The sequence below is a fragment of the Manacus candei genome, unplaced genomic scaffold (assembly GCF_025592945.1).
Source record: "Manacus candei isolate 608988 ecotype Guabito, Panama unplaced genomic scaffold, ASM2559294v1 h1tg000014l, whole genome shotgun sequence".
Lineage (NCBI taxonomy): Eukaryota > Metazoa > Chordata > Aves > Passeriformes > Pipridae > Manacus > Manacus candei.
Window position 1 is genome coordinate 47168272 of NW_026138062.1, and position 27906 is coordinate 47196177.

A 27906-nucleotide genomic window follows, 5' to 3' on the forward strand; every position below is an offset into this window, starting at 1 on the left:
TTTTTTTTAAAAAAGGCTTTTATTGAAGAGCCATCAGCAAACAGATCATGTAGAATTTGAACAATACACAGAATGAAGGGGAGGGAGGAACCCACACAAGGCACAGCCCCAATTATTTGTCACTTCATAAGATCTAGCCAGCACAAGTGTCACATTTGCTCTTCAAGAGAATAGCTTCAAAAGCTTCCTGATTTAAAAAGCTAAGTGTTTCTGGGGGAGACACACATATACACACATACAAAATATACTCAGTTTTCTTTGGCAACCATCATCACAGTGACAGATCTTTCAGCATTAGGACAAATAGCAAAGGAAAAAATAAAACCCCGATGCAGATTGTGCATGCTCAGCCATTTATCAGCAGAGTGAGTCTGGGCCCAGCCCTGACCATTCAGTACAGCACAGAATACAAAAGCCACCTGATTAATAAGCCACAAGAAAACTCAGGAGAAAAAAAATTATATATTTATTTCTATTCCTGAACTGATTCCAAAGGGCAAGGGCTGTTTAGTTTCCTTACAAACAGCACAGCCAGCTTCCCCATGCCTTCCCTGCCTCTCCACTGAACATCACAGTAAGATATAGTTTCTGTTCCCCCATTATCTCCACCAGCTGAGGATGTCTGAAATTCAATCCCACTGCAGGCAGCAGGAGTTTCATCAACACCACTGCCATTTAATCCATTGTACGTACCAGCAGTTGGAACAATCACTCAGCTCAGTGAGGAGCAAGGCATCAAGCCTAGAACAGGAACCTGTTACTACATGGTAAAATACAGCATCTGAGAAGAGCAGAAGAGGAAAGCAAGGCAGAGCAGGCAGCTCAATCCATGAACTTGGACTGAAGTTTATCATCCGAGAACACTCTCCATCCCTCTGCTGCCTGCTTCTCTCATGGGCACAAGCAATGGTGAGCACTGCAATGCAGGTGAGGAAGCAGGAGGGAAATGCTCAAATGACCACATTGTAAGGCCTGGTCCTACTCCCAAGCAAAGCCAATGGAGGTATGATAGCCACAATTGTTGCAGTGTGACTTCAGTGACTGTGCCTGGCCTCTTCAATCCATTGCTTCATGTGGTAGATTTCCAAGGCTCGAGCTTGCTGTACAGATTTGGGGTCCAAAGGGTTACGGCTACGTAGGTCCAGGTGATGGGCTCCATCTGGGATCACAACTGCCACAAGAGAATTGGTGATGTTCTGGGTCACCCCACCTGCAGACCACGGGTCCAGGTCCCCATTGCTATAAGGAAAGAGTATTTCATCAGGATACATGTGCACAGCAGTCAGCAGTGAAGCCGCAGCTTCACATCAACATATTCACCCAACTTTCAACTAGTTTTGCATATGCAGCAACAGAAACAGACCTCAGCCCTGTCTCAATGTCTTGTGCCCACCCCTCTGCTGAGAGAAGCCTTTTTGACAGAGGTATGGAGCTATCTGCATCTTAAGCTAGGTTACACTTCACAATTATCTGCTAATTCAGATAATAATCTTTAACAATGCCAAAGTCTCTGGAGATAAATTTGCTGCCACCCATAATCATCATAAAAGGTTCACGTTCCCCTGTAAACAAGACATCTCCAAATTCCCAAATCAAAGCACTTCACTTTCCTTCTTCACAGCCTGCCATAAACAAATAACCTGCTGAACCCCTTTAGAGCTGAACTTTCAGGAAGTTCTACATTTGCTGTCTCAGCTGGGTGCCAGCCTGGTTTTGCAAAGAAATGCTTGGACATTCCATTAGTCCACTTATTTCTAAAAATAACCATATTAAAATGAAGCTTTTATCTCCCAAAAACTGTCTAAAATGATTCTTCCTCTGTAATAGGACAATTTAATGCCATTTACTCCCCTCCTCCCTCACCCCAAATCATTTGAAAGGATTCCTTGCACTATAGATATGGCTCCAAATAATAGACCCTAGAGCAAGTCAATAGCTCAGCTGGGGAGAGAGTTTTCCATCTCTCATTCCTAGCATTGGACTTGATCCAGTAATCCCTACTACATTTTATTTTCCTTTACTGCAACGCTCTTCCCACACATGGTCCATCTTTCTGCACAAAGAAAACAACATCCATATACTTGTGGAACTATGCAAATCTAGATCTGTTCCTCACTCAGAGCACTGGATCTGCCCACAAAAGGAAATGTCAGAGATGGGCTATGATACACAAGGGTAAACTTCTAGATGGATCTAAGAAATTTAAATATCCTTGGACATTAAGAGTTATGCAGCTAGAAAAATACCACAATGGCAGCAGTAAAAAACAACAACAACAACAAACCACAAACCAGAAAAATAAGGAGTAAAAAAAGAGGTTTTTTAGAAATAATTAACAGTGAAAACTTGATAGGGTCTGAACTAATACTTTTCTTGTTTTACACCGAAAAAACCCCCAAGTATCTTGAGTCTCTGTAGTTCTTTACTTCCAGTGATTCTAAATATGACTTCAGACAAGAGAAACATTTTGTATCTGCAAAACAAAAAGCATAAAGAGCTGCCCAATAAACCAAATGCATTGGATTTAAAAGGTCACCTGAATCAGCAGAGCACCTTGGCAACAGGGGGTTGAGTTGCTGAGAGACCCATGATGTACATGAACTTGGATCTTTTGGTCCTAGTCATGTGGAAACTAAGCATGCCACAAGGAAACAACACAGCCTCCGGCTTTTCTGCAAGCTGCTGGCTGTGTCCTCTGCCAAATGATGGCACTAGAGGCACTGACGCAGTTTGGCAAGTGAGACTTGCTGAGAGGAGGGGGGATGGAGGGCTCACCACAAAATCATAAGTCTTAACAGTTTCTATGGAATAACATAATTCAGTACCAACTAGAATGAATTACTTATGTGTTAAAACTAAGCATGTATGTAAGTACTCAGCTGCCCATCTCACGGGACAGGAATTTCCCAATGTAAACCAAAGAAGTAAAAGAAGGGAAAGAATAAAAAAGTCAGCCATTCCTTTCTAGCAGTGGTCAGGTAAGTAAGACTTTCAACAAAACAAAACAAAACAAAGAAAACCTAATGAAAAATATGAGCATTCTAGTCCTGTTTTCAATTGCTATACTTCCTTCACAGCATACATAGGGTTCTGCCTATCTCACAGCAATCCCTTTCCTATATTCTCTTCAATCTCCTCAGCCCTCCAGCCCTGGGTTTTACACAATCTTAGCAGCACTGTCTGTGCATCCTTTTTAAAGATGCTGGCTCTCCACAACTGCCATGTTTCCTTTTATTAACTTTTTTCTCTCTCCTTTTCTCTTCAGTCTGGCATAGTTGTACCTTCTCTTCATTGCCACCAATTCCCTCCTTTTGTGCTAACTATTCTCCCTTCTGTACAGAACTCCAGTACTTCTCATAACAGAGCCTTCACTTTTGGCCTCTCCCTGTGCAGAACTGGGTAGGTGGGTGCCCTAACTCAGAAGGGTGTATACAACCTAGGTGTGATCCATCCAGACTGAAAAATACTCATTTTTAGATTGTGCACACTCAATTTTGTACTGTCTGATATAACCTGGGCTGATTTTGACTACCATAGTACGCTGATGATGAGACACTATAAATGCTACAGGCTCTTTGCCACTGCATTCATGAACAGTGTTAAAATGTCACTTCCCACCACTGCACAGCACTTCCAGCTTTGTGTGTACAGCACTAACTTCTACATTCATTTGGTTGCTTTCAGGCTTTTCTCATTTCCAGCTCCTTCAGCTAGCATAAATTCTTAAACACTTAGATTTGTTTGCTTGTCTATCACTTACAAAGCAGATTTCTACTGCACAGAGCTGTGAGACCTTGGAAATAAGCAACACTCCACAGAAATTAAGTTAAACCAACAAACTTCTTTTATTAAAAAAGTTTTCCAAAAGAAGGTGGAATTTCTCACTCCAGAGTAGATATTCTGCTAGGACAGAAACAGCAAGAGGCATACAAGAGGAAAGCAACAGGCCTTTAGAGCCAAACAGACCAATGTTAAGAGCTGCAATCCAGAAAATAACCCCTAATTTAAGTGAAAATTTTATACTGTTAAAATGTACACCTATCTACGAAGTCCAAAAGTCTAATTCTGATCTTGTTTTATAGAAGTGGTAGGGTTTTTTATGAGAAGGCCTTGCACAATTTTAACCAAAGCACAGAGAAATATATATCCAGGAGCTTCCCACAGCGGGCAATCAGTACAGCAAGTCAGGACTCCTGAAGCACAGGCCTCAATGGGTGTACTGAACACCTGATGAACATAAGTACCTGATGAACAGACAGCACTCATCTGTATCACCACACAGCAAAAATACAACTACATGAACCTTCCTCTAAAGATAGTTGAGTTTAATCTTAAAAATAAGGAAAGTGAAGGCTGAATAGAGAGCAAGCAGCAAGCCCCAGTTTTTTGAACTAGACTGAAAAATTTCTTTCACTTTTTGTCCACATATAAAGGTGTTTCAGAACAAACTTTTGTTGTATTGCCAGTATGCCTTACTAAAATGGAAATGTCTTTGTATTTGCATCTTATACAACTGTGTTGAAATTTGCCTAAATACCACTAAAAAAAAAAAGGGTTATTGGTAGTAATAGAAACTCCCCAAGTTACTTGCCTCTCTTTCCTGTATCAAAGGGATAAGGAATGTCATACCAGCCCCTCCACAAGGCTGGTATCAACTCAGAGCAATAATTTTGGTACTGAGATTCTGTGTTATAGCTAGAGCTTGTTTAGACTTTCCTTTTCTGTTGAAGTGACAGTGCTTTGGGTTCATAAAAGTTAGATGAATTTACCAGCATGGGAAACCTGGATTTTGGCCACAAGATAAGAAGGATTCCACATGGGAAGATTATATTTGGCAGAATCTCAATCCAGATTCTTCTTTTAGAGTCACAGAGGCAGTAACAGAACAGTTGGCTTCTTTAGCCGCTGCACATTGACCATTTTACTCTCAGTAGCAACACAAAGCATTCCCATCATTTATTCAGCTGGAGTGCTGTAGACAGATCCTTTTGCTACTTAGGCCAACTTTCTCTTCACTGACAACCCAAACTGGTGGAAGACTCTACACTATAAGCTGAAACAGGGCTCACCTGAAGATGATGTTGCTGTGTGAACTGATGTTTTTTCCTCCATACATAGAAAGAATCCAAGAGGGGCGAGGCCTCACTCCCCACAGTCTGTAACACTCTTCTGAAAATGCATCAAAGTCCCATTTCTCAGGTTCAAACATGTCATGGACACCATCTGTGCAGAAGGGCATCACCATCTCAGTGCAAGCCTGAAAGAAACGGCAGATCAATAAGATGTATTCTCAGGAGACTGTCCAATAGCTGTTAGTGCAGTATTTAAAAAAGAAAGCTTAAACAGCATTTGATCAGTAATTACTATCAAACTATCACAGAATCATTTAGGTTGGAAAAGACCCTTTAAGGCTGAGTTGAACCACAAACCTAAAACTGCCAAGTCCACCACTAAACTGTGTACCTAAGTGCAAAGTGTCTTTTAAATACCTCCAGGGATGGTGATTCCAGGACTTTCCTGAGTAGCCTGTTTCAATGCTTGACATTTTTCCTAATATTCAATCTAAAGATCTCCAGGTGCAACTTGAGGCCATCTCTTTTCATTCTACTGCTTGTTACTTAAGAGACTGACCCCCACCTTGCTACAATCTCCTTTCAGGTAGTTGCAGAGAACATTAAGGTCACTCCTCAGCCTCCTCCTCTCCAGACTGAACACCTTCAGTTCCCTCAGCTGGTCCTCATAGGACTTGTGCTCCAGACCCTTCCCTGGCTCTGTTCCCCTTCTCTGGACACGCTCCAGCACTTCAATGTCCTTCTTGCAGTGAGGGGCCCAAAACTGAACACAGGATTCAAGGTGCGGCCTCACCAGCGCCAAGTACAGGAGGATGATCGCTGCCCTGGTCTTGCTGGCCACACTATTGCTGATACAAGCCAGGATGCCACTGGGCCTTCTTGGCCACCTGAGCACACTGCTGAATCACAGTCAGTTGCTGTCAACCAGCACACCCAAGTAGTTTTCCTCTGGGCAGCTTTCCAGCCACTCTTCCCCCAGCCTGTAGCGCTGCCTGGGGTTGTTGTGACTCAAGTGCAGGACCCAGCACTTGGCCTTGTTGAGCTTCAAACAGTTGGCTGCTGTACGTAGTTTTACAGTCTATATGAAGAGCAGAAACTCAACAACTAGCTAGATAGTGAAGATACAACCTAAATCTGCTTCTCTTTTCTGCCTTGCCCTCACCACTACAATCATACTTGGTTTGTCACTATATTTCTCATCAGTACATCAATACATCTGACACAATATATTGACAGGTAAATGACTTGACAACTCTTACCAGCTCTAGCTCAAAAAAACCTCAGTGAGTTGCAATTTAGAAAGGCTACTGTGCATACCTGATAGTACCAACCAGTTTGGCCCAGATTCTTTGTTGCAGTCTCAGACACATCTAAGCATAAGGCTTCTCCTGTATAATTGTAATATAAATTTACTGCCTGGAAAATATTCTGCAGTAACAATTTGTCAGAGAGCTTGGGATCCTTCAAGAACTTGCAGACTTCCTGCAACAAAGAGAGAAGGGGAAGTCTAAATCTATAGGTATTAAATATTAGGACATGATACCTGCTAGGATATTGATTTCTTGTCCAAGTACAGTCAGAGCAATTCCAGAAAACATCTTTATATGTGATGATATATCCTGAGCATTATCACAAAAAGTATACACAAATTGCATTTATGTAGTGCATGCTACTATCAGGAAGCTGAAACTTCATATTTCCTGACTAAAAAATTGAAAAAAAGACCCAGTGCCACCTTAATATTTCATTTACCAAATTTTTCAATCCATTTACCACACTTTAAAATAGATTATATTTAATAAATAGTATTTAGCTCCCCTGTAATGAAAGACAACACATACAAATGTATAACAAAGAAGCTCCAGGTACAGATTGGGGTTCCCTGCAGTTTGATGTAGGCAGCTCACAACAGAGATTAAGCAAGATACACGTATATCCAGCTACTCTACACATAGAATCATTAAGGTTGGCAAACACATCCAAGATCATCTAGTCCACATTTTCCCCCTCTGTCATCCTCAGAGTCATATTAGAGCTTCTGTTTCAGAAAAAGAGTATCTGAACAGCTTAAATAACTCAGATTTCATATATTAGTACAGTCCAGATTAATAGCAGCCTTTTCTATTTTAGATTTATACCTGTCAGAGATAACATGGACAGTGGTGGAGGTGAGCCTGTTTCTCAGGTTCTGTCAGACTGACAACAAAGCAGAACTAATTTTCAAGGTGTTTATACTGCCCTTTGCAGACAGCCACGTGGACAGATGAACGTCCCTCTCTCCTCCATCAGGCAGCTTTACACAAATGAAAATTTTTGTTTTATAATTAACTGCTGCTTAGTAGCCTGAAATACTAATTATCTTATCTGTCTTAACCTACCTTACACAGTGACACAAAGTCCTGCAGGGAAATTCAGCCAGGGTCTTAATGAATAAAAACACTCCAAGAAAATGAAAATCTTGGAGAGAGCACTGTGGATAAACAGAACTGCACAAGTGAAGGTTTGCAAGTGTGAAGAGGTTCTGCTTTGAGAAGTGACCCTGTAAGGAATACATTTGTGGAGATCCACATTTTGTCTCACTAGTTTTCTCACATCAAAAAGGACAGAGGCTCAAAACTTTCTCTTCACTTGCAAGCTCTGTCAACTAAGCCTGCACCAGAATCCCTAATTTTGTGTGCTTTTTTCTGCAGCATTTCTGCTACTCGAGAGCAGCTCTGCAGCACAGCTGAAGCTTTTCAATCATCCCTGACACTTTTCTTCTTCTAGGCTCTTGATACAACCTATTGTGTTTTCTCAGTCATGTTGGTTCTACAGAGCCAAAAAAATAAAGGAAAAGGTGCAAGCTAGGAGGGAAGGAGAGAATTAGTTAAACCAAATGGTCAATTCTACAAGATATTAGTTCTGAATTACCTGTATAGGCCAAGCTGGCAGAGGCTGCAAGAAGTCAGCTTTATAAGGATAATTCACCATAGCCAAGTTTACCCATGTTTCACTCAGCCAATTTTTCAATACAGCAGCATCCTGCAGATTTTTTAATGGGCTGCACAAATGAAATGTGCTGGAAAGCCACTGCAAACCTGCATCTTTAATAAAAAGAAATAGATAAAATAATGGTACAATAACACATAAGTCATTTGTTCTGCTGCTAAAAAATATTTTCATTTAGTATAACTAATTTAGTGAAATTATTCCACATACATACAAGTATAGCAGATCAAATATTAATCAGCACCTGACTACAACCTCCTTTCAGGTAGTTGTAGACTCACAGAATCACTTAAGTTGGAAGAGATCTTCAATATCTTCAAGTCCAGCTGAGTCCCTGCCAGTCCCTATCACTGAGTCCATAAGGATTGCAGTCATTTTCTCTACCTGAGTGTCTCAGTAAACAAACTTTTTTTTTATAGTAATGACTATCAGGCCTATTTTGTCAGAAAGGAATACAAGCCTTGAGGTTCTAAAGTCTGCTTTTGTCTGACCTTAGGGATGTTTGGACCCGGATTCTGCATCCCACCAGGTCTGAAAGAAGCTTGTGATACAAAAGAGCAGGCATTTAAAAAAAAAACCGCTAAGTTCACTTGGCAGTTTTCAGTACTAGGCATATAGTTTCAAAAAACCCAATACATACACAAGTGAAAGCCATAACACAACCCCGAATATTACTATTCTTTGAAAAAAGTATTGGTGAGGTATTACCTGTTGAGGAAAGGTGGTTAATAGCATTCCAGGAATTCCGGATGCTTTCTGAGCAGCCTGTCCCACTCTTTTTGAAATCATTGGTCACTATGCTGAAAAAAGCGCCACACGGAACCAAATCACCAAACTGCCAGACTGGGGCGGAGGCTGCCACAGCTCTGCAAAGGGACATAAAAAGACCCTGAACCTCTGCAAAGTGAAATTCCATCCTCTGGTCAATACCCTCCCCACAGCCACTGTCTAAGCAGCACTTGGACACTGCGCTCTAGGTGAACTAACCATAATGCTGCAAAACTGTTCCATAGGTCTGCATGCAGAGGCTGCTGAAGGATATAAGTCTTGGATACTAGTACAAAGATATCAGTAAATACATGAAGTAAAAATTCAGACTCGATTAGTTTATTGTTTTTCATATCTAGCGATAGGTTTTTCATATCTAGCGATATGTTTTTCATATCTAGCGATATGTTTTTCATATCTAGCGACTACGTCTTTCTCACTAGACATTGTGTAAACTCAAATTAAGAGAGCCACTGTTCACAAAAATATACTCTCCCGCACAAAAAAGTTGGGAAATTACTATTCTTTTTTCCAAGAGGGTAACTAGGGCATTGAAGAGATTAAAGACCTGCCTAAAGTCATTAGGAAGTCTGGAGACGCTCAAAAAAATTAGATGCCGTGTGCTGTTTTCACAAATCTAACAGATAGCTCTGAAAATATACAGAATCCAGTACCTGCTGACCTACAGTTGCCTTTATTAGGCAGATGTGCCTCTTCCCAAATTCAAAGTAACTTGATTCCTTCTTCCAGTAGTGAAAAATTCAAGCCAGCTTGAATTATGGTACTTCTCCCAGAGCTGTAATATTTATAGCATGGAAGTAACAAATGCCTGCTCTGTTTAAGCAGGATGAGTACACTCACCCAACTACCATATGGGGATATTTCATCCTAAACCAGGCTGCAAGCATTCCTCCATAAGATCCTCCTATAGCTACGACTGGACTGTGACGGGCGCCTGCAATAGTTGTCTTTAAGTAGTCAACTAGTACTGCAAAGTCTGCCAGAGCTTGTTCTGATGTCAGGTAATTCAGATGCTTGGAATCCTGAGAGGAAAGAAAGCAGGTTATATACAGCATGAGAGACTTCCAGCAGCAGTCCTTCTATTCCCCACAGCAGCTGTAAAGGTTTAAATCTATGCCTGATAACAAATAAAATATGCTTTGCAGGTGTCTCTTGAAGCACTAAAAAAAAAAAATCTCAGATTTTTTTTCTTTTTTTAATCCTAGAATTGAGAGTTACAAAAATAGGATAGTTGTGTTCTTCTAGCACATTCACATCTTACTCAAGTTAACGCTAATTGCCCTGGCAAGGATTACAACATGCAGAATTATGTTTGTATAGAACACATCTATAAGGAAGACCAAAGATGACACTTACGCTGAAAGACTCATTCCCAAAGGGCAAAGATTCTCCATAATATCTGTGTTCAGCAAACACCAACATAGCATTAAGTTCTTCAGCCACATCCCACATAAAACCCTGGTTGGAGGAAAACAGACATTGAAAATAATTGATTCAACTTGTTTAAAAGTCTCTACTTTCGGTCTAGTGTATTTCAACTCTTATTCTTGGATTAGAAAGATGGCACTATCAAAATACCAGAGAGTGCAATTTGGTTTTAAAGTGTCACTGAAGAAAACACATAAAACAGATACCCACACAGAGAAGGTGATACATGCAAAGAAAGTATGTATATTTTAATGTTGCAAAACATTAGGCAGAATTGTTTTGTGATTACGCACAAGCAATCCTGACAGAATTCCTATGACATGAGCTTCATCCACAGCAAATAAAAAAGGCTACAGGAGAAAAGCATGCATTTGAGTTAGGACTACATTACAGAAAACACAAAACTTGTTTGGCAATAAGCAATAATCTAGAGCATTGTAATACACTTATTTTCAACTAATAAATAAGTACAACGTGATGGTACTCGATAACAGCTTGTTACCACCTGTTATGGAAACAGGCAGACACAGATTGCCTGTCGACAGAACAAAGTATGTAAGCAGGCCTTGATTGCTTTGAGCTTGGTCTTGTTGTGTTACTGGACTTTGTAATGAAAGGCTGAAAAATACTCACACACTCCATTCTGCATTTGTATCAGCCAGGGAAGTAAAAACTTCCACAGGTATTGCAGAGAACAAGAATCATCCAGCCCCCTTGATTTCCAGTCTCTTTCATTTCACTTCACACTTCTCTTAATAGTGATAAAACATAAACATCAAAACCTCCCATTTTACTTGGGGAATCTAAAGTACTAGGATAAGTACTAGGATATGGTCCAAAATTCTGAATTCTTAGCTCAAAGCACCTAATAGTGTTTCCTCTAGAAATTTTCTTCACTACTCTAAGAAGTTAACACAGTGCATCCCTTTGGTTTCTTTGGGCTTCAGACAACACCCTGAACTCCCTAAAACTTTTTCTGTACTTCTGTTCTGCTTCCTTTTCCTCCTATAACAATCAGAACAATCATTACTGGAAGAAAGGACTGTAATTCAAGAATTTATTTTCTACACACCGTGTTGTTGCAGAACCACGTGATGTCTCCTTCATTGCCTGTATAAAATAGTATTGGTCCATTGTCTTTCTTCCAGTGCTGATCTGCTACTAGATACCGCTGCTGGAATGTACGATTTTCATCAAATCCAAAGTGATCAATCTGTAAGAACAAGGAACAACATATTCAGAGAGCTAGATTTGATCCTGGAATCCACTGGGAGTGCTGACAGTCACTCTGCAGATGGAAAATAAAGAAAAGTAAGAAAAAGGTAAAAGTTTTACTAAGATTAAAAAAAAAATTGAATTCATTTATATTCCTTATACATCAACATTCTTCTGCTTTATGAAGAAAAACAGCAAAAATTACAGGTGTATATACTGAAGGAGAAATGCTATTTTCAGCCATTAATAAAAAAATCATGCCCTTTTTATAGTATCATATTTAACATGAGATATTCTAATATATTTAGAAAGATGGACCAATCTGCTAAGAGGTCAAAAAGTACTTCATGCAACAAAACTGTATCAACAAAAAAAAAATAAAAAAATCTTCCCACAATGTTTTGAATCTTAGGAAAACCTTACTAGCCTAATCTTATTATTTGGAAAAAACAAACAAAACCTGAAAAAAAAACCCTAAAGCCCTAAAAAACAAATGAACAACCAAACACCAAAACATTAACCCACAACCAACTAAAATCCCACCTCTTCCTTTTCTCCTTCCTTTGGATAATTTCATTCTCCATAAGCATGAAATTTAAACAGATTCTTTTAGAAAATGAGTTTTGGTTGCTTTTTTGTTTGTTTGGTTGGCTTTTTGGAAGTTTATTTGTTTGGGGGTTTTAATCTTAGAAAACACTATTTCTCTGTAGTTCTTGTGCTCTTGGTACATTTTTCAGATAGTTTTGTGGGGTACTTCTCCTTTTCCTCATTGCAATTTTCACTAGTCCATATAACCTCCCCAGTTCTTTCCATTGCCCTACAAATATTGCAGGCCTATACATCATATCCCTTTACCCAAACCCCAGAGTGTTAGCTTTATGTCCTCATTAAAAATTCAATTTCTAACATCAATTTTTCAACTTCTACTCACACTACTTTGTATTCACTATCCACCTCAACCCTTCCCCAAGCTTTCATCTGTATTGGAAAGTTTATCAATTTCTTTTACAAGGTAACTCCCCACATGGGTATAATCTTATTCTGGAATACCCATGCAGGCCTTTACCATAAAATATTTAAAAAAAAAAAAAATCAAACCAAACCATGGAACACTCCAGAAGACCTATGCTACTTAATTACCACAGGTCATCACTGCTTTTATTCATCAGCTATAGATGACCTGTAGCTTCCCAGTTTCGACTTCCATCAGCACACATTCACCTTTTCCTTTCCTAGTTCTTGCCGGCAGTAACAGCCTGACATCTGCTGGCTTGAGGATCTCTGCTCAACCACCCATCCACCTTTACACCCACAATTCTGTCAAATCTGTCACATGCTCCAGGAACCAACCTTTCACATTCCCTGTTTTGGAAAAATCTGCAAAGTAATGTTGAGAAGCAGCAAATCACACTTGCTGCTTTGTAGTGACCTGTCTGCTAGGCAGATTCCTCCAGACAGCTCAGGAAAGCCTAACTCTTGATCTGCAGGATCCAGCTACTCCACACCATGTACTTACATTTGCTTTGGGTCAAAGAGACCACATGAACTTATTTCAAATATACAATCTGCTGCAGAATGTCTTTTCTAAATTCTTTCAAAGCCAACTCTCTTTTGGACTGAAGTGGGAAGCCATGTGCCACAGCTCACTGCTACAACAGCAGGAGCAGTCAGATGTCTGTGCGTAGTCTGAACACACCAGAGACAAGGTCTTTGCCCCCAATAAGTATCTTCATTGACTGCTTCAGACTCAAGCAAAAGTAATTTATGTACGTTCTATAGTTTTCCTCAACGGGACCATTTACTCTTACTCGTAAGTACATGCTGATGTTACCATAAAAGGGCTCTTTCACTGAACTCAAGTGCTGACAACATATGCTGGGATTATTTTACACTGACAACTCACCTGCTCCTTTTCCATTTGCACAGTTATTATTAATTTTAGTTTCGTTTTCTACATCAAGCACAATCAAGAGTGATTAGATGTAGAAAGGCAGAACAAGGTCAGCAAATGAAAAAAATCTTTGGTCAAGACCCTGGGACGATTAAAAAGATGGATCAGTTTGGGCACATCTAAAAAGTCAAAGTATAGTTTAATACACTCCAACACTATTAGAAAGCGCAACTAATACATATTTTGTTCCAGGTCTGTTTGTAAAGGGGAGAAGTCTCTTTTTCTATTTAAATTTTTTGGTTAGGCTGCTAGCCAGAGATAGGAAAAACAAGCTCATGTGTTCTGTTCGCCTTTAATGGAATCCTCTAAAATTAAACATTTAGTTTTAAAACTTGATTCGGCATCCTTCCTGCCTGCAGCCAGAGTGCTAACTACAAAACCACACCCCAAAAAGTATTCAACTGTGCAACAGAAAAAAGAAAAAAAAAAAAAAAGAGTGGAGGGGGAAGACTAAACAAAACGAACAAACCCCCCAAAACAAACAAACAAACACACCCCCTACCAACCAAAACAAAAAACAAACAAAAACACAACCAAAAACAAACAAACAAACAAAACCACACAAGGAACCAGAGAGAAAAAAATTTTGGCACCAGGTTGAGCTTATCCAGTGAGGTATTGTGCAGAACAGATTCTAAAGCCCATTTTACTGTTCCTTTCCACAGGTACTGGAAAATTAGGATAGTGATATTCTGATATGCATATATTTTCCCAAATTAAGGCTACTTTTCTTTAAAGATACTGTGTTTTTTCTTTGATGTGATCTGTCAATCTACTTCCCCAAAACAAACCCCAAAAGCCCAATGCTCTAGTGAGTCTGCCTCTCAATACTGAGAGAGAGAAAAGTACAGGTATTTAAGTTCTTTTTTAGTTACCACATTGATCAAAGTGCCATGTTTCTCTGTCTTGACTCTGACACACATTGGAGACTCCCTCATTGCCATCAGCCATGTTATACTTTCCTATTCTCCCTCAGTCTGTAAAAATTTGATAGTCCTGCAGCAATAAACTGCCTCTGTTCATCATATTCATAACACATCAAAACATGGACACATGTAAGATCCCTGGCAGCACAGTCACAAGTCCAGGTTTCTCCAGACAAAAAACCAACCAACCAACCAACAAAAAAAAAAAAAAAAATCACAAGAACCTATTACTCAACTGAAGAGCAGAAACTCCTTTATTGCTACATGATGGGGCTTTATACCTGGTAGTAACTTGTGTTTGCAAAGGTAAGACACATAACACAAGTTAAAAAAACCACCAAACCTAATGATTGTAAAGCAGACAGAGACTGCAGAGCAAACCACAACTGCTGGTTATTCAAAGAAATGCTGAATCCAGAACGTCAAAATCATGGTGTGGAGGTGTCCCCAAGGAGTATTTCCTCACAGGAGTAAAAACTGTGTGAAAATGTGCCAAGTCAGAGGGAAGAGGCACGAGAATCAATATCAAATCTTGAAGTGAAAGGTTTGGACACGCAGGGAAAGCTGTAGCTCAGGAACAGCAGATGGAGCTGTGGTGTAGCCAAAGTGAGATGCAGAGGTGCACACAGCAGCTTTTGGGTCTCATTCAAACAAGGGCTTGCTTTCACCATTCTTTATCGAACAGGTATACAAACAGGAAATAAACCCCAGTAACTGTGTGAAGTATACTGTACAATACAAACCGACTAGATAGTTTTTTGGCTTTTTTTTTTCCTCCTTAAGTCAGATTTCATTAAAAAGCTGAACCATAAAGGTTCTCCCCACACACACACACTTATTCAAAATGAGCAAGATAAAGGCAATGACTTTTGCAACCAGACTTAATTAGAACAGACCACAAAGCAAAAGAAAAAAAGTGGTTTAGTACAATACCTTAACTGCTGGTTAAAACAATGATAATGATAAACTAGCATATATATGCTTTTTCGAAATACAATCTTCATAATTACAACTATGGTCAGGATGTCAGTACAAGGTCCAGAGCAACCTAATACAACTCTGAAATCAGCCCTGGTTTGAGTGGGAGGTTCGATGAGATGACATGCAAAGTTCCCTTCCAAAGCTAAACTACTCTAGGATTAACCCAAAACAGTCACTCAGCCGAAAGTTTTAAGTTTCTATACATGTGACTACCTAGCAAGTTTGGCTAGAACTAAGAACACAGTCATCACCTGTGATGCAACAGCAATGTTTTACAAATGAAAATATGATCTACTGACACAGAAACAGTCATTCTGATACTAACAAAAGGAAGGATAAAATTAGAAAAAGAAGCTCTGAAAGTGGTAAATTATTAATAAGTTTAAGAAACTCTCCTCAGATGAGGCAGGCAGGATAGGAAAGCAAACTATAAAGTTTCAATTACATGTACAAAAACCTTTGTGAACACTGTTTGATTAAGAAAGCCTTGTATTTTCCTGCACTGTCTTTGAGAAAATTTGAGAGGCAGATTGCTCTGTTGGAAGACTGCAGTCACTACCTGCAGCACAGCAGCTGGAAACTGCACTCCCGGAGTTGGATTTCAAACAGCAGTAGGCAGCACAGGGCATTCTGCCCACAAGGCTAATCAGAGCTCCAGATTGAAGGCTCAAGTCAGCAGCTTTGATCCTTTAGCTCAGAGAAACTTTCTACAGAGAAGAGCAACTCAGCTCAGGAGAAAGAACCTTCTCTAGACTGGTTTATTGAACAAACTCACACTGGAAGGAAGGGCCAAAACCCACCTTGCTGTTTGAAATATACAGCACATTTCTATCTCTTTACCTTATAAGTGCACACTTCTCACATGCTTTTGTTAAGCTCTCAAAGATGACTTATCTCAGAGTGGGGCTTTTTTAATGTGCTTTTTTGGGTTTTTTTTGGAAATCCATTTAAAATAGAACAAGCCACTCTGCCACACATTTCCCCTGGGGAGGAGACAAAAAAGGCACAGCAGATGTTATTGTACAGATGTTAGCCTGTTTAATGGACTTCTGGAAGTATTCAGGAGCTATAGCAATGAGTAGAATACAAAGACAAAACAGGACATGTGGGCTAAAACCCACTTCCTTCTCAGCAGCACCTAAGGTCATCAGTGATTACAGAGACAGGGAAGCAAAGCCAAGCCTTTACCAAAAAAAGACTATAATTCACAGGGCAGTTTCTAACCAAAAGCATTTGATATCATTTGAGATGGTAAATCAGCACCTGATGGTTTTATGTTTTTGAGTTTCTGGCAAGACTGTGAGCACCTGAAAGCCTTTCTGTCATGCCTTGAATTTCACTCCTCTGTGTGACAGCTTTATTTTCCCAAATTGGATATTCCCTGTGAAATCCAGCCAGTTGTTTTACTGGTGAGAAGCCAGGGGATTTTAAGAGTCATGCTTCACTCTCCACATGTTCATGGAGTTGTTTTGAGTGCTCATCCTGTCTGAATTATTTCCTGGGGACAGGAAGATACAGGATAGTCTGAGGATATCCTCCTTAATGAATAGCAGTGTCCTAATGAATAGATGTCCTAATCTCCTTGGGATTTCACTGATGTGTTTCGATTCCTGCTTTTACTCCTGTCAGGCTGTGAGACTACAGTTCAGTCAGCTGGCCCTATTAATTTTGTTTCCTCTTATAATCTTTGCTTCCTCCATCCAAATTTTAACTTCATGAGGCCAGGGATTGCCTTGTCATCTTTGCATAACATCATATTCAAGAGTCTCCTTTTCTCCAGGCTAAATAAGCCAAGCTTCCTCAATCGCTCCTCGTAGGATTTGTGTTCCAAACCCTTCATCAGCTCCACTGCCTTTCTCTGGACACGCTTCAGCACCTCAGTGTCTTTTGTTTACTGAGGGGCCCAGAACTGAACACAGGACTCGACAAGCAGCCTCACCGGTGCTGAGTACAGGGGAACAATCACTGCCCTGGTCCTGTTGCCATGCTAATTCTGATACAAGTCAGGATGCCACTGGGCCTTCTTGGCCACCTGGGCACACTGCTGGATCATGGTCAGCTGCTGTTGACCAACACTCCCAAGTCCTTTTACCCTGGGCAGCTTTCCAGCCATTCTTCCCCAAGCCTGTAGCGATGCATGGGGTTGTTGTGACCCAAGCGTACCTGGCATTCTGCCTTGTTGGACTTCATACAATTGGCCTCAGATCATTAACCCAGCCTGTCCAGATCCCTCTGCAGAGCCTTCCTGCCCTCCACCAGATCAGCACTCTATGCCAACTTTGTGTGATGTGCAAGCTGACTGATGGTGCCCTCAATCCCATCATCAGATCTTTGATAAAGATATTAAACAGGACTGGTCCCAGTGCTGAGCCCTGGGGAACCTCACTTGGAACTGGCCAGCAGCTGGATTTACCTCCATTCACCACCACTCTCTGGGCTTAGTGATCCAGCCAATTTTCTACCCAGCAAAGAGTACACTCATCAAGCCAAGACTGACTTCATGTCATTGTCATTTTCCACATGCCCCATAATACAGAAGTTTTGCTTACCAGATTTATTTGTTAATCCGTCACATTTACCAAAACATACAGACAACAATATATATGCTTTTTGCCTATTAATTGTTTCCAACTTCTATTCAACTATTGAGATGGTCTAGAGCAACTGTCACCAAGTTTTCCATGACTGGAATCAGCTTTCAGCCAAATATGCCCCCCAAAGCAAATGCAGGCTTAGGATCCTAGTAACAGAAGGACATCTATCATTCCAACATTGTCCTTGAGAATACACTGGCCTTTGACTAGACACATGGTTTAGTGATGAACTTGGCAGCGTTATGTTTACATTTGGGCTTGATGTTCTTAAAGGCCTCTTCCAACCTAAATAAGTCCATGATTCTACACTTCATGTATCTTACTGAAGGTTTTCTTATGCTACAGAAGTCACATCACCTGCTCTTGGGATGCCATTTAAGGTAGTCTGATTTTTAGCACTCATTTATCTCTTCAGTGATTAAAACACACTGACAAGGAAAGCTTCCAACAGGAACTCTACCCCTGCCCTGAGTCACACAGTTTGGACAGGCACTTGAAAAGACCAAAGAACATTTAAACAGCTACAGGATATGCTGCAGGAAAGCCCCAGGGTACTCAGGTCAGCCCTCGTTAGAAACAAACAGTACATGATAAAAGGTTATTTTTATGTCGGAAACCTGAGCAGCTAACGAGAACACAAACAAATTAGTTTCAACTTCCACAAACCATTAGTACGTTTATGCTGCAATTGAATCTCCAGATTCTGCTTACCATGTAAAAATGAAGTCCATAAACAAATTTAGGCTTTAATTACTTATATGTAAAATGCCCCAGCAGTCACAGTGAGGATGCTATTCCCTGTTAAAACACCTCCAGCTGAAAGGACAGGTCCCACAGGGCATCCCAGCATTTTCTGTCCCAGACTTGAGAGTCACAGAGCTCCAAGTGGGAGAATGGGTGGGCAACCAAGGCAGGAGATGGCAGGAATCTCTTCAATCAGCTTTACTACTGACACTCCCTAACCACACATTCCCCTGGTTCTTCTCCAAGCAATGGAGGGCCTTGTGCCACTCAGAATTCACCAGCTACATAAATCTGTAACAAATTATTATAGCAATAAACACTCCAGATGTTCACACCATTGATGCTTCCATTCAAGGCATTATTATCCTGGTGAAATTCTTCCACAGGACATGGGATGGGGCAAGGCATAGGGAACAACCAGGTCAGAGCTGTATTACCCAAGGTGCAATAATTTGCAAGGCTGAAAAAAGCACCAGCAAGAACAAAGTTACCCCTGTGCAAGGTCTCTCACACCCTTAACAGGCAAAGGCCACTAATTTTTTCCATGTGCCTTCCAGATTGAATTACAAATCCATCACATTTGGAGGATTAACTTCAGAGGACAGGAAAAAACTGGACATGAAGCTTCAATATGTCACAGACGAAGCAGCATTAAAACATTCCAGTTTTGCTAGGAGTGTCCTCAAGTTTTGAGGAGGACTAACTGTTTAAACAAAAGACTTTACAAAGTTTCATCTTCTCTGATCAACACAGTTTTCATTTGAAAGGCTTCCTCAATTCTTTTTTTTTAACAAAGACACGGAGAATAAAAGCATTTCAGATTAAAGATAATATTTTTATTTAGTGAAATTACATATTTAAAACACCTGTATCCCTAGCCCCAAAAGGGCTAGAACTTTCTACTTTGTCAAATATTTTTAAAAGGTTTAATTCAGGCTGCAATTGTTTTACTTCCCAGGGTTTCAGAACTACAACTTAATCATTCTCCCCACCTTAGTTCAACTACTGTTATTTTAATTTTTTTCTACAGTTAGTCCTACAAGAAGACAAAGGATCCAAGGAAGAAGAGACAGACAGTGAAAGCAAACAGGTAAACTGTCCTGTCATCCATCCAGGTAGTCTTCTGTCTTCTAATTCGGCAAAGCATGGACAAAATTACAAAAGGTCAGCGCAGGGATGGCAATTTATCACTATTAAAAGGTTATGTATTTTACACGTGCCACTGTGAATCATGTATTTAAAAGCCACCAATTCTGATGAGCATCAAGGTGAGGTGGGGGGGGGAAATTTCAGAAAACAAAGCATCAAAGCAGCAATTACTCATACAGCCCTGATGCAATAGCAAAAATACCACATAGCAACTTCTGCTTTGGCAAGCTTGCAACATATCTGAACACTGAAGAACAACTTCTGCTTTCAGGGCTGTGAGATGTTGGTAGACAGGATGACGAGGGAATCAGCAGCATTCAGGGAAATAACACCCACAGCTCCTCACAAGTGAAAAGTTTTTCTACAGAGAAATTGCTCTACTTTACAACAGAAACATCTAGGTCTATTGTCATAACCATTAGAAAAGTTCTCCAGAGGCTGAAAAGCTCTAGCAAACATATGGATAAATGAAAAGTCTTCATACCAGTGTAGTTAGTACCCAGAATCAAGCCAGACCACAGATGCTTTTCTTCTCATAGCAAAGCAACAGTTTTCTCATCTAAACAGAAGCACTCAGATTTTCATCCCAAAAGCTTTTTTTATTTCCATTTCTACTTTCCTTTTTCCACTTAAAAAACATGAGCATTTTGTTACAAACTACCCTGTTCAGAACAGACTGAAGAATTCCACAGACATTGCTAAAAGCCATTTTCCATCATCTGATAGAACAGAAGCTCCTGCTTAGGAGTCTAGGGAACTCTACATTCCCTTCCCCATTAGCACTGACTCGCAGGACTGAAAAGTGCACACTTGTAGGTGGCCAGCCATTTATCACTGTGTAGGAAGCACCACAGAAAAGCCAGCACTTCCAGAGCAGCATGTGGCTCTGAACAGCTTTTATGGAAGACTTCGTTTTCAGGGAGTCACACAGCAGGGCAAAGCAAGCTGTTGCTTTCAGGAACACATCAAATGTTTTGTTCATGCTAGTTTTGCTTTCACCCACTTCCCCTAGTTCACTCTAGCAGGACTTGGACCCCAGCCAAAGCCAAGGGGCTTGATGCCCATCACTTTCTGTTCCCGTTGTCTTGAAAGGAAGTTCCTGAATGGCAACTACCATCTAAACCTACCTCTGACTGGTTTTGGTCAGTTTGTTTTCTCAGGGTTTTTTTCCATACTAAGTCCCTTTGTGGATGCTTTTTAAAAAGGTTTTTTACTTCACAATGACAGAAAAACTTATTCCGTTTGGAAACAGTATAAATGAACTAGGAATGAAAACAGATGCACCACTAAGTGTGTCTGAATCAGCAGTCAGAGGGAGAAGACATCACACAGTATCATAGCTCCCTGCTATCCCATGGCGGTAGGATTTTCAGTGAACCCTCTTCTCTTCAGGAAAGAGACACTTCTCAAATTTTACTCTACAAACACCTTTTCCAGATAACCTTCACATAATCACTCTGACTTTAAGCCTGACACAAGGGTGAACTTGTACATAAACTCTGTATCTTCGCTGTAGGAGTGAATACTGGAAAAAGCTCTTACATCGACTTGAAGTTAGAAATAACAGCCCACAAGTATCAGAAGTTTTGTTCTTTGCTCACTATGTTCGTTTAGAGAACAACAACCACACCACAGCACAACTGACCACTAATGCCACTTGGCAGTAGCACTGTAACAGCACTGAGTGTCAGAAAATACTACACATGCATGCTAGAGCTGAACTAAAGCATAGGAGACAGCAGCTAAAAATTTAAAATAAAAAAGAAAATTATCCCCCTACGCCACAGGCAAGGAGTATCTACTGACTGTGTTGAAAAGAAATGCAATGCCCATTCTTCTGTCTGTATTTAATTCTCTGAATTCACATGCCTGGAAAGCAAAGAAATTAACCATTTTCACAGAATATTAGTAAGATGACTGAGTACAGCCTGGTTTACCCCATTAAATTTCTTATAAGTTTCACTACTTTAGATATAAAATCCAAATATTCCAGAATTGATTAAATAAATCAAGCTATTTCTTCAGTTTTTGAAGGCTTAAAATGAAATAGTCAAGTCTGATCCCTGGTCTCTAACCAAATTGGCATAATGCTACAAATTATCTGTGTGGTCTACCACAATTTCTTATGCTGATGGCTGGTCTTGATCTCCTCAAAGTCAGATGAAGAAACAGATACAGAACTCATTAGCATCAAGTTCCATTTTCCTTCATTATATATTTTACTTCATTTTCCTCCATATATCCCCACTCAGTCCCCTCTTCAAGAAAAAAAAAAATCAGCTCTTAAGACTTTACTTCAGCTTCCAGAAGCTCCTGGTACAAGTCCAAATTCAATGAAGTTAACAGGAGTTCTCATGCACATCTGGCTTATAAACAGCTTGCTACTTCAGTCATATGCACTTCTGCTTATTGTTTTGTTTCTTTAGACTTTCTGTAATCTAGACAATCTACCAGAAATCTTTCAGTGGACTATTACAGCTTTTAATGATTAAAGCTAGTGCGATAAGAAATGTTCCATTTCAGAGGGAGAGTAGCGATCACTGATGTTTTTTGTAGTCACTAGTATTAACTGCTCACTTGAAGGAAGAGGCTGCAAGTAGTGAGGAAATTGTTTCCTGCTTAATTTGAGAAGCTGATGTCTGCATTGTGACCCCACAGATAAGTAGTGCATAAAAATAAAAATTCACTGACAAGCTTTAACAAGTACTTCCCTGTTTTCCTGTCCACTGAATAAGAGCTATTGTTTCTGCTTATGGACCTGGTTTATAGCTTACAGCTCCTGTTTTAAATCACGCTATGAAATCACACAGTAAGAGCTGCCAAGTACTCTTGTACTGCTTGATGATTAAAACATATATTCCAAGTAATTCACCTCAGAGACAAACATCAGCATCACTTCTTCTCTAAACACCGGCATAACTTTTAATTGGTACCAAGGGGCTCTGTAAAAAGCACTTTGTTTTTTCCTTCACCAGAAGTCAAAAGTGCTATTGTGTTATGGTGCCAGGCATGAAAAACAAACCCATCTTAACCATTCCCGACATCTGTTACTATTCTGAGACACCAACCTGAGTCACAATAAGATGCTAAAAGAGCTGCTAACCACAATTAAAAATGATAACCTCAATCTGTCTCAATACCTTTTTAAGTAAGTTTTAGACCTGTGGTTGAAAACTACTCCCTTAACTTTAAAAACATTTATATATAACTGTTGTATACATGTTTTTAGTGCCACTTTTACCAACAACAGTGAAAATTTCAAATACTGAAAAATGCTCAATTGAATGAAGGATATGTTGTTCCATAAACGCAAATTTTTTTCTTGTGAGTACAAGAGACGGAACATTTTTTTAAGAGAAAAACTGCACCCTTAGTTTTGATTAATTTGACAAATTAAGACATCAAATTGATTTTTGATGTAGTACTTATTTCTAGTTAGAGCAGGAAAATTCTTTTATTCATGCATTTCCTTTTAATTGGTTCTTTCTGTAAAATAGAAAGAATCATGTCTGAAAAAAAAATATCTTCCCCTTTGTAGTCCTCAAATTCTTTTCTAGCTTGAAACTTGTGTTTTAATTTTCGCATTTTCAATCAAAGCTTTCATTTTCTATGCTTCAGAACTTCAGCCTGTAACACAAAATAGGGTATTAAAGACTCCTGATATAGCCAGAAAGGATCAAATTGCATTACTTTTTCAACTTCATTACTTTGAAGCTTCAAGATAGCTTCCTTTTATGTACACACAATATGAAGTGTAGATGCATTTCAGAGCACAAAGCCTTGCATGTGAATAGACTAAGCTATGAAATAGTGACATAGGTGTGAAATATAGGAGGTTATTAAATGCAATCAGAACTCTTCTTTTGGAAAGGATGACACAATTGACATATATTAGTTCAATCTGATTGAAGGACCAGGCTCACTAAGTTGCTGAACAAAAATTACTTTGTACTTGTTACATTGGTTCTTAGACAAATTCATAGCGGTTCACAAAGCAAAGTGTGTGCTTACAAAGTGTGATTGGGGTGAAGGGTCTAAGAGCACATTAAGGCTCATGCAGCCATCAATTATCAAATTGAGTGAAGAGATACCTCGTCCACTCTCTTTTCTAAGATGACAGTTGATCAGAGAAGCCTTCAAATATCAGGAAATTTAAGGTTTCATTCTCTCAGTGGTACCACACATAAACCAGCACAATTTCTCAGGCTATGGTTTTTGTAACACTGGTATTTGTGCTAAAGACAGCGATACAGAAGTACCAAACAAGGCCACCCAAAGGTCAGAGCAGCTGCCTGACTCAAGACCCTCCCCAGTATGCTCTAAGATTATTTCTACTTGGGTAAAGAGAAGTAGATGGCTCTTGGATGCCTCATCAAATCCTTCCAATAAATTTGAACCATGGTCACAGGCACAGCTGCTTACAAAGAAAACATCCAGACTGTAGTGGTCTTTCTGCAGTTCTGTACTTCCTACGCTCTCTGTAAAGCTCAGTTTTGGATGGATTAATTTAACACACAAATCACAAGCAATCTTTTAGCAAGCAAGCAAAATACCAAAGTGGAATGAGAATAGACTTGCACGCAGAAGTCACACTAGTACATCAGCACTCAAAAAGAGACCAATATCAACATCCCCAATATAGATACAATTTGTTGATGTAAAGATGAGGGTGATTGCAGAGTTTCTGCTTCAAGGGCCATCTACTGATAAGGGTTGTTAAGGACAGACAGGCCAGCAAGCAAGCAAAGGCACTCATCACAGACACAGGCATTGCTTGACCTATTTCTCAATACTCTAGACTTTTAGCCCTGTCATCAGGGATGTGTGACACTTAAAACTGTAAACAGGAGGAAGTTCAATGCAAATCAGCATTGAGCTGAATTCTGACCATGTTATTTCTCCATTTTTATAAAAGTAGACTTAAATATCATTGATTCTCAGTAAAAGCTGACCCTCAAGCAATGCTACAGGTCTATAGTCCTTCATGCCAAGAAGCTCCATTTAGAGGTTGGAACTCCACATGAAAATTCTCAGCCTCAGTTCTCCAATGTGCAACATTAATAAATTGTTCACAGTGCTCAGGAGGTAACTTTTTAAGCAACAAAATTCATGCACAGAATCTGTTTAGACTTTTAACGTTTTCTTTTGTAGAAATATAAAATATTTAAAGACTCTATTTAAATATATTTTTAATATAAATAGGTATAAAAATGTTTCCTTTGTGAGTATAACATTTTGCCACACTATAAAGTATTTTTTATATTGGATGGTTTTATATAAATTATTTCAACTTATAATGTAAACCATCAAAGAGAGAAACAAGAATCAAAACAGGATGCTTAGCTAAGAAGAAAGACTTAGCAGCATGGAACACAAGCAAATGATTCATTCATGAACTCTAAGTAAAGATAATGTAAATAATTAAACCTCAACAATCCTGAGAGGTGGCAAAGTATCACCACCCCTGTTTAACATGTTAATCATGATTCCATGCCTGTGAATACAGAATAGCAATGTAATTACAAATTCCCAGACAGCAGCTTTCAGTGCATAAGGAGAGAATGCCTATCAGCTCTAGACATTATGTTACAGATAAAGAGTAGTCTTACACCCCCTGTGTGATCAGACCTCTCACGCTACCGCTGTATCTTCCAAGTGCCAGGCAGCAGCAATCAAATATTTGGTGAATATGAAAAATACATTAACATATGCACACCTCCCACCCTGGTCAAAAAAGTTTTCTGACAAGGACAACAAGGATGTCAAGGCCTGCACATAGGCTCCCTCTTCCCCGCAGCAGCCACTCTCAGCCGACATGATTTTGCTTGAAGCATGAAAGGAAGAGAACAAGGAAGAGACTGAAGGGAACAGTGTGTGGCATCAACTTTACAACACCATGGTACTGTGGCACTTTCCTCCCTTCTCTCCTCACCTACCTATGTCCCAAAATCCACATATCTCAGCTACACAGCCCCTCTGCCACTTTGCTGGTGACTGGAAGGCACATAGGCTGTCTCTGTCGAGAGCTGAGGAGAAAAAACAGGTGACACCACAAGCCAGGGAGGAGATGAGGACAGAGGTGTCACAGCATGGTGACAAAGGGCGGTTCAGACCGCAGCACAGAATTAGAATCACTGATACCATGCTAACAATGTGTAACAACCGGTGTGCCAGAACAATTAGAGTTACACCACCACTACAGGATTGACATCCTGGCCAAGGCTGACCACACACTGAGGAAGGTATTTGCAGTATGTTACAAAAATAAGATTCAGTGCTGTTAGAAGGGTTAATTGAGAGACACAAATCTCAAATCACTACCTGAGTAAGCATTAGATAGAGATGTTTTCAAGAGACAGAAATTCCATGATTTATGCAGGGAGATCACTGGAACAGGAGCATTCCAAAGCCAGTAACACTGTCTGTAGAAGGTTATAACCTCAAAGGATGGATTTCTCACTTAAATTGTTCCCAATCTATCTCTCATCTCAAATAACAGGGACCTTGATTCTCAAATTATTCCACAGCTATTCAGGATAACCTTAAAAGGGTTCTCTGTTTTCTTCATGTCTATTATCTCTGAAAGTGTAATCTTCCCATCTTGCTCATTCCATCATTAAGTTCACCTTTTACAAAGCTGAAATAGGAGATATTCAATCCACATATCACCCAAGATGCCTAGCCACAAGTTGCACCAGCAGAGGTTTACGTAAGATATTAACAAAAAATTATTCACTGACACAGTTATCAAGCATTGGAACAGGGTGCACAGGGAAGTGGTTGAATCAACCACCCTAGAGGTGTTTAAAGGAGTGTAGACGTGGCACTCAGAGATGTGGTTAGTGGCGAACATGGTAGTGCTGGGTTAAATGATTCCATGCCTGTGAATTAAACACCTCCTTCCCATCACTCCTTATGTAGACCAGAGCATGAAATTTAGATGCATGCTACAAGCCTGATTCTAAACAAATCAAGAGAATACTAGAGAAACATCCTCTTCCCTTACTGTACCTCCCAGTACAAGGAACCATTACCTCCTCTGTGAAAACCAGGTACAGCAGAGGTGACAACAGAGATCTGCCTCAACACATCAAAGGATCTGTTGACTGTTTTTGTGAAAACCTATGAACGAGCAGGGCTCCAAGTCTTACCCAAGGAAACCACACCAACACTTGAAGCCTGTGTTGCAGAGCCCTGTGTTCTGTCCGTGAGCTATGGATTTTGTGAACAAATTGTGAGAAGACAGGATGACAAAGATCAGGTTAGTAACAGAAATCTCTTCCATACTTCATCTAGTGAAAGGTGTCCCTGCCCAGGGCTGGGAGAAGGGTTAGAACTACATGATCTTTAAGGTTCCTTCCAACCCGAACCATTCTGTGATAAAGAAAACAAAATAAATCACACAGCTGACGTTTGCAAACATCACCGGGGACAGCCGCGGTCCCCGGCCCCTCGCTACCGAGCAGGATGCGCTGGAATACGGATCCCGCGGTCACGATACATGTACAGACACGCAAGAGAGCAGGCTACCTAACACTTTAAATAGTTGCACTTTTAAAGGGAATATTCAAGGCTTGGAGCATTTTACCAAAGCGACTGAGCACTGAGTGTTTTTTTATAAATAATTAGTAATAATAATTAGTAATAATACACTCAGAAACCTGCGGATAGTCCTGTCCCGCCTGTGGCTCAAGTGAGGCTAGTGACAGTGGACAATGCCATCCGCATGCCCACGAAAACCCCCTCCCGCCCGCCCCCGGCTCCCAGGTACCGGCTGGCTCAGGTAGCGCGTCAGGTATGGTCCAGCTGCCGGCGCGGCGCCCCTGCGGAGGCGGGGAGGGGCGGGCAGGGCGCCGGCCGCGCCGAGGAGCGGGAGAACCAGGAGGAACCGCAGCATCGCCGCAGGCAGAAGGAGAAGAAGGAGAAGGAGGACGAGAAGGAGCAGGACCAGCGCTTTATCCTGGCCCCGCTCCCGGCCGGGGCTGCCCCGAGCGGGACCCGGTGGGGGGCGGGGCCAGCCCGGCACGTGCAGGGGCCGGCACTGAGCAGCGGAGCCTTCCGATTGGCTG

General features: G+C 40.4%; 1 protein-coding gene across 1 annotated transcript; it reads right to left on the minus strand.

Moving 5' to 3' along the window:
• PRCP (prolylcarboxypeptidase) lies at nt 1-27903 on the minus strand. Its single transcript, XM_051779264.1, has 9 exons — nt 27609-27903; nt 11350-11490; nt 10206-10307; nt 9690-9871; nt 8769-8926; nt 7983-8155; nt 6390-6554; nt 5070-5257; nt 1-1239 (listed from the first exon to the last, which is right to left on the minus strand). The coding sequence occupies exons 1-9, from the start codon at nt 27732-27734 to the stop codon at nt 1035-1037; spliced, it is 1440 nt and encodes a 479-aa protein (XP_051635224.1). The 5' UTR covers nt 27735-27903; the 3' UTR covers nt 1-1034.
• Between the last annotated feature and the right edge of the window lie 3 nt (nt 27904-27906).

What these genes read in the sequence shown, in the direction of transcription:
- PRCP (XM_051779264.1), bottom strand. Translation starts at nt 27,734, where the DNA reads ATGCTGCGGTTCCTCCTGGTTCTCCCGCTCCTCGGCGCGGCCGGCGCC. An exon ending in CGCGCTACCTGAGCCAGCCG is followed by an intron (nt 11,491 to 27,608) that starts GTACCTGGGAGC and finishes TTGTTCTTACAG; the next exon opens with ATTGATCACTTTGGATTTGA. An exon ending in CGTGGTTCTGCAACAACACG is followed by an intron (nt 10,308 to 11,349) that starts GTGTGTAGAAAA and finishes TCCTCCAACCAG; the next exon opens with GGTTTTATGTGGGATGTGGC.